The sequence below is a fragment of the Argentina silus genome (genome assembly GCF_951799395.1).
Source record: "Argentina silus genome assembly, chromosome: 3".
Taxonomy (NCBI): Eukaryota; Metazoa; Chordata; class Actinopteri; order Argentiniformes; family Argentinidae; genus Argentina; species Argentina silus.
Window position 1 is genome coordinate 22,520,491 of NC_139657.1, and position 7,212 is coordinate 22,527,702.

At 41.2% G+C, this 7,212-nt stretch overlaps 1 protein-coding gene across 1 annotated transcript in view; it reads left to right on the forward strand.

Moving 5' to 3' along the window:
* Window positions 1-447: 447 nt before the first annotated feature.
* Window positions 448-7,212, forward strand: part of LOC310801982 (RNA-binding Raly-like protein) — a gene marked incomplete at both ends in the record, with an annotated part of 33,941 nt that continues 27,176 nt past the window's right edge. Inside the window, 2 exons of the mRNA XM_083666208.1 lie at window positions 448-484; window positions 4,072-4,147. Of these exons, the coding sequence (XP_083522334.1) occupies window positions 448-484; window positions 4,072-4,147 (113 nt within the window). The remainder of the gene's footprint in view (window positions 485-4,071; window positions 4,148-7,212) is intronic.

Consider the following 7,212-nt stretch of genomic DNA (forward strand, 5'->3'; position numbering starts at 1 on the left):
GTCTGCTTTCTCCCTGTGATACAAACCTCTGCTTGAGAATCCATGCTCTTTCCCCTTCCTCCTCTTAGTTCAGCTTGCCATAGTATTATCTCCAGTTGTTTGCCCTCCTCTGTATGCTTCGAAAGTTCCAGCACCTCTGTTTAACAATGACATCACAGCATCTGTACAGCCGTACCACCATCCACTTCCGCTGAGCAGCACCCCCATGTCTGCTACAGAGTGAGATGTCCCAGCCCCCTCCTCTAGCCCACTGCTGTTGAGTGTGACATGGTACGGCCGGCTGGTACAGTTCTTCGAGCACAGTCATTGATTCCAGAGGAACCAGTCATCTCACTGTCAGGATTGTAGGGAGACAGTGTCAACTAGAGATCAGCCAAAAGAGTCTCTGGTGATTTTACTCGTTGTTTTACTTGCTGTTTCTCTGCTCTCTCTTTCTCTCCCTCTGGCATGACCCTTTTCAAGAGTGAATATCACAGCGTGAGACGTGAGTATAGCACTGCCTATTTGTCTCTCTCTGTCTCTCTCTTACACACACACACACACACACACACACACACACACACACACACACACACACACTCTCTCTCTTTCTGTGTGTGTGTGTGTGTGTGTGTGTGTGTGTGTACTTGAATGTGTGTTTGTTTTCTAAATAGTAAAGCTTCAGCTACTGCCTACAATGGTCACCAGTATCTCTAAAGAGTGTAAGGAGAAACAATGTTAGTGGTGCGATGAGAAAGCATAGCTGAACATTGATAATGTAGTTATGTTTGGGGGTTATATTTGATTGTACACTGTACTGTCTATTGAGGTTCAGAAAGCCTGAACTCTAAGTTTACCTGAAAGTTTAGAAGTTTCATCTTGATATGATTCATCTACTATGACATGATGTATGTAAAATGAAAAATGTGACACCTACAGTGCTATTCAAGGAAAGAAGATATTTGTAGGAGAAATATTAAGGAGAACCTCATACAGTATCTGAAGAATGTGAGAATGTTCAGGAGATTGGGTGATCTTTGTGGGAGGTTGGAGAGGTGATTGAGGAAGCTATGTAGTATTTGCCAGGAATGGAAGGTATTGATCAGACTCTGAGACCCTGGGCTAGAGCTACTACAGTCTCTGTCAGTCAAACCATAGAAGGACTAAAAATGGAACAGCCAAGCACAGGGGACTGTTGTTGTCCTCCACATCACTCTATTCTTGATTAGCCTACATGGTGTACAGTAGAGTTTATTAGTGTGTGTGTGTGTGTGGGTGTGTGTGTGCATGTGTTTGTGTGTGTGTGAGTGTGTTCTCTTATTTTGCCCCCTTCCCCCACCCCTCCCATTTTATGCTTTATGTGTTGTCCAAGACCAATAAAATAAGAGGCAAATAGCCCTAATCATTCAGTCAATGATGCACAATTACCCCATAAGCAAGCTGTGAGCGTTCTTGTGACCTGACAGCAGTATCGATCTTCGGGGGCTGGAACGATTAAAAGCGCCACTGGACAGCTAACAGATGGCACTCATAAACCCTGCACTAAAAGACTAATGCCCTACAAACAGCAGCACGCGTCTGTGCCATAAACAATGCTGCCACGAGGTGTCACTTCTGTATGGGTGGGCTGTGTGGGTGCCAGAAGATGGGAGGTGATGTACGGCCTTTGTTGTGTTGTAGCTTTACCAAACATATCCACTGCACTTGCACTAGGCTACTAACCACCATGCTTGTTCAATGGTATAGAGTAGAAATTGAATTAATGTGTTATTGATGAGGATAATGGATCTTCTCTAGTTACGTTATAGTGCTACAGTAGCCTATATACTGTATATTGCATGGGTGTAATATTCTCCATCCACTTCCATTGTGTAGCACCCACCTGGATAATGCACTGCAGCTATTATACACAGTAATACTCACCACACATTGACTATCACAGTGAAGAGGTGAGGAGTGGAGCCAAGTTGAGACTGAGGATGATTAGAAGGTCATTATCGTATGAAGAGCCAGGCTGGGAATTTGGCCAAGACACTGGGGTTAACAACCCAATTCTTGTGAAACATATTCCAAAAAACTTGCCAAGGGCTTCACCAATCATGAAAAACAACAAGCCGCCATTGATACTATGAGATCTTTTGTGAGCACAGGACCTCAATATATCATCCAAATGACAGCATCCTTTAAAGGGCAGTGTCTCAACTCCCGATCACTGCTCTGGAGATAGGAGTCTTCCTGGACCAAAGAGAGAAGTACCTTGACTGGCCTCCAAAGACATTGCATTGGACTCAATTTTAAAGCAATAATGGAAATTGAGGGGTAGATTGTTGTAATGCTCTGCCACAGCTGTGAGGTCAGATTGTAAATGTGGCTTTGCAGAAAACCTTCAGTTTTCTGGTTGGGCCATGCAAATTGCTAACCACCCACAGAATAACCGCCGGTCTCCAATAATAGTCTGTCTTCAATACACGCGGGTTGCGTTCCGTGATAAAAACAAATAAACACCCCAATTGGTATTCCCAATTCGGTTAGCATTATTTGTTTTGCTTGTACTTCGCCTACTTATTTATTTATATTTTTTATATACACATTTATTTGCCTTCAGAGATTTTTAGCACAACATGTGAAATATTGCTGAATTCTGTAGTTGCTCTTTCTGAGGTTACACAATGATCACAGCTAATTTAGCATTTTTCTTCCCAGAAGTCATTTTCAGGATGACTATGCTACTGAAGCATGAGAGTAGCTGCAATTCTCAATACCATTAATAATTGGCTCTTGGTGAGCATTTGTGTCTATATATATATTTGTGTCTATAGTTGGTGAAGCCAAGTTCACCCAAACCCTGATAGAATTATCTGTGTTAGTCCCATTGTCAAAAAAGAGGGTGCTTCACAGTATCACAACAACGCTTTGGCCATGGGAAGTCATTCCATTTTCATTTTCCACTTTCACCCAAAATCAATACCACTCTCTCTTTTCAGTATTTTTGGGTGAGTGAGTGGGACAGTTTGGCTGCAGTCTCTTACCATGGGCTCCACTTTGACCAAGGACTGGGGAGTGGGATGCAGCACTGTGACTGGAGTTAAATCAATCCTGCCAGAGCAATGCTTATGCGTATCTTTGTTTACACTACTACTTCCTGTGCAAACATGTGTATCAACCTGAGAAGAACTTGCCTTTCATTTTTACATTACCATAAATCTATTCTGAGATGGGACAAATGCATGTTTATATTTAACTTTGTAAATACTGCAATGTGGGTTTGTTTGAATTGAGCCCTGTATCGGGAAAAAGTAATGGGTGGATGGATGGATGGATGGATGGATGGATGGATGGGAAGGGAAGGGAAGGGTAAGGAGGAGATACAATAGAGGGAGTGCTGCCTGTCAGTGAGTTTTGTGGAGGAGGCAGTGATAGGAATTGTAGAGCTAGCTTTGTCAAAGACATATTTAGACATAATACAGTTAACCTTCTAAGATTCTATAAACAGATCTCTGTTAGGAGGGTCAGCAGCTCTCATATGGAACCAGTGGTAGTGAAAGAGAAAAGGGAGGAAGAGAGAGAGAGAGAGAGAGATGGTGAGGAAGAGCGAGAAAGAGAGTGAGGGAGAGTTTGGTCTGGGAGCTGGGAACTCTGCGATGACAGACAGGTTCATGTTGGAAAGAGGGAAGCAACATATGAATGTGAGAGGCAATTAATTTCAGTCTGGCAGATGGAGGGCAATTAGGCTCAGAGACCTCTCGTTAATGTGTCCTGCTGTGCATGTGTGTGTATATGTTTGTGTGTGTGTGTGTGTGTGTCTGTGTGTGTGTTTGTGTGTGTATGTGTGTGTGTGTGTGTGTGTGTGTGTGTGTGTGTGTGTGTGTGTGTGTGTGTGTGTGTGTGTGTGTGTGTGTGTGTGTGTGGGCATGTGCATATACATCTGGTCCTAAGGGTTCGGGCTGTGTGTCTGGCAGCCTGCTCTGTTCACCTGTCCAACTCTATCCCTGTTTCCCCAGGGGTTGTTTTAAGAGGAGACACCTGACACCTGGCATTACTGACCTTCTATCTAAATGCATGTGACCTTGTTTTTACTGTGTTCTATTCCAGACATGAATATGACTGGGGAACTGAGAGCCAGCCGACCAAAGGCAGGAACCAAGAGAGCCAGCAGCGAGGCCTACAGGTAAGTCCAGAGATCCATCCTCATTTAGATAATGAAGCACACACTACTGTACAACTTGTCTTGCAGCCACAACTGTACTGTCATTTGTAGACAGAAGAAACATTGTCTACTAGCTCAGCTGGGTAAAAGTATAATGCTAGTGGATATAGTGAGATAATTCTATGAGATAGCTTCAAGTAAGATCAGTAAGCCTTTGGTGATTATTAAAACCATTAAAACCCATGTTGAGTTGTACAATACGAACAGTATCAAAACAATTTCTTCAGGGTTCTTAATTGAAAGTTTTCTGAAAATTAAGTTGGTGTTCCTAGCTTCAACAGTGTAATAAGAGCAGAGGGGTTCTAATAATTCCAAAGAGCATGGGGGTAATTCAGTAGAGTTGGTAGAGAGAGGAGAGTCTTATCTACTATAAGAAACCTTAAGTTACCTAACTAAGTCAACAGTATTGTAATTGCTATACCTAAGTTGTTGAAGAAAGAGAAAGTGAGAGAGACAGTAACAAGGTATGATCAAATATTTTGGGTGGGACAGGTGGGACTTGAGCCATGATCTGTAGGAGTGGAAGGCATTGTCATTACCACTAAGCAATAGAGACTTAAATGTTTGCTGAAAATTGTGGATTTAGTTATTACTGGGAGAAATTGTGTGTTTTTACTGTCCTACAATAAAAACTAGCTTGTATTCCTGGTAGTGACTTAGCTGGCTAAACTTCTAGATTAGATTGATGGGCGGCATGCTATATAGTGTGTATTTGTAAAAGAGACATAAGAACATTGCTAGCCAGCAAGATAGCTAGAACTAGTGTATTAGCTATGTTCCAAATTGCTGTTTATAACAGTCAAAAGGCATTTGTGGGACTATAGGCAACATGAGTTATTGAATTTACAAGTGTTATGTTGACAACATTTGCGTCATTCATCTTATAAAACAAATTGTTCATCTACAACTGGTTGCTAAGTGATTTAATGGCCGCCATGAACTCCCTGTAAATTGCTAAAGTCCAATCTCAGTTAAGTTACATTTTTAACTCCATGTAAAACCAATGGGAGTTTTTGCAGTTACAAAAAGTTGAATAGTTTAAAAAGTATAATAGGTATCAGGGTTTTACAGGGTTTAACATTTGGAGTTTTCTACCAACATGATCTCATGCTGATACGGACGTATTTTTCCGATTGTTCATGCCTCACAATATGACCAATGTTTACGTATGCTTGACCATGTGAATTATGAATTGCGTGGCGGTTAGGCAGTATTAGGCATTAACTTTGAGTGGTTAAGGTTAGGGTAAGTTGTCAGGGAAGGCATTAACAAATATTAGCATAAGCAACAAGAATTATCAATAAGTACTGTATGTCAAAGAACAATAGTTGGACTTGTTGAAGCAAACCCACTAATAAGTATGTCGAAGAACAATAGTTGGACTTGCTGAAGCAAGCCCACAAATAATAATAATAAAATTAAGTATGACGAATAACAATTCAACAGTTCGCAAGTACACTAATAACATTAAGTAAAGTAAAACAAAGAACAGTAGTGTGTTGCTTCGCAAGCACACTAATTAATTTCTCCATTGTGTCATAACTCAAATACTGCTTGTTTGTTTGCTTTGAGAAATTGAGACCATCAGCCATTCATCATCTCTTCTGCCTGCTCTCGTTCACAGTGTATCTTCTATCTTCCCCTCTTGCTTTACATATCTATCAGTAGCTGAAGTGTGAGTGGGGAACTGGTGAGGGGTGTAGGGAACATTGATACCATTGTTCAATTAACCAGGAAAGAACAGTTCACGAACAGTACAGTACAGTATGTTGTTATGACAGTAGTTTTAGTAGTACAATAGCTGTGTAACAGTACTGGTACCCCACTACACGTTTGATTTTCTGAATGTGTATGTGGCTCCATAATCTGTTTGGCACTATAGGCGGTCCTGTTGTCCCTCGCCTTAAAGTGACAATTGAGTCCCTCTAGGTATTATAGGGGACGTGCACAAGTCAGAGCTTGATTTATAGACGGGCAGCAGGAATGCCAGAGTAATATTTCAGGGACTTATTCAGTCTGAGCTGAGAGGAGTAACCCTAACCCTCCATGTTTTGGTGCTCATTTAGTGGGTCAGTAAGTGACATCACCTTGCAGACTTGTCTTTAATATTACAAATACTGTAGAATAATCTTACTGGACACCAGACAGTAGTCACATTTCAAATTTGATTATGCTTTGCAATACCATTCTCTTCTAAGTAGTTAGAAAAAAGGATTCTTTTAGGGTTCTTTGTCATGGTTGACCGTTCTATGTCAAACCATTTCCACACAAATAACTATTTCTGGTTCTTGGTATATTAGAAAGGGTTCTTTACTACTGTGAAGGTTCTGAAGAACGATCCTTGCTGGGAGATGGTCCTTCTGTTGAACAGGCATTGGCTCACTCTTAGAAAAACAGTTTTTTAATGGTTCTTTATGCCACCTTTGAGGTTCAACACAGTCATTTATGGAACCTTTTCATGAAAGAGGTGCTATTTGGAACCCATCATTCCACACAAGGCACCTGAAATTGGGATGTTACATGAGCAATTACCCATAATCCCCTAGCACACTTGCTACACTTGTGTGCAAGTCTATTTTATCATTAAAATTCTTGCGCAAGCTCATTCACCTTTGAGGTATCTTGTAATTTTTAACTTTGAGATATGTTAATGTGATCTGCTAATGTGAAATTGCCTGCACTGCTCCTCAAGCTAAGCTACTCCAACTAGTTAAAAATAAAAAAAGGTTACTTATATTATAAATTAGAACCATTTAAAGAACCCCCTATGGTTCTTTCATTACAACCATTTAAAATTATAATGTGATGATCAGGAGGCAGGAGGCAGGCGGGGACAACCTAAGTTCCATCTGTTAGCATGGGTCCCACTGTGGCCATTTAGACTGGAGACTCCATGGCAAGCAGGTTTCCCATGCAGTTGCTGCAACATAAACTACGACTAAGTGTGTAAGAGAGAGAGAGAGAGAGAGAGAGAGAGAGAGAGAGAGTGTGTGTATTACAGACAGAGAGAGGTTGTGTGTATGTGT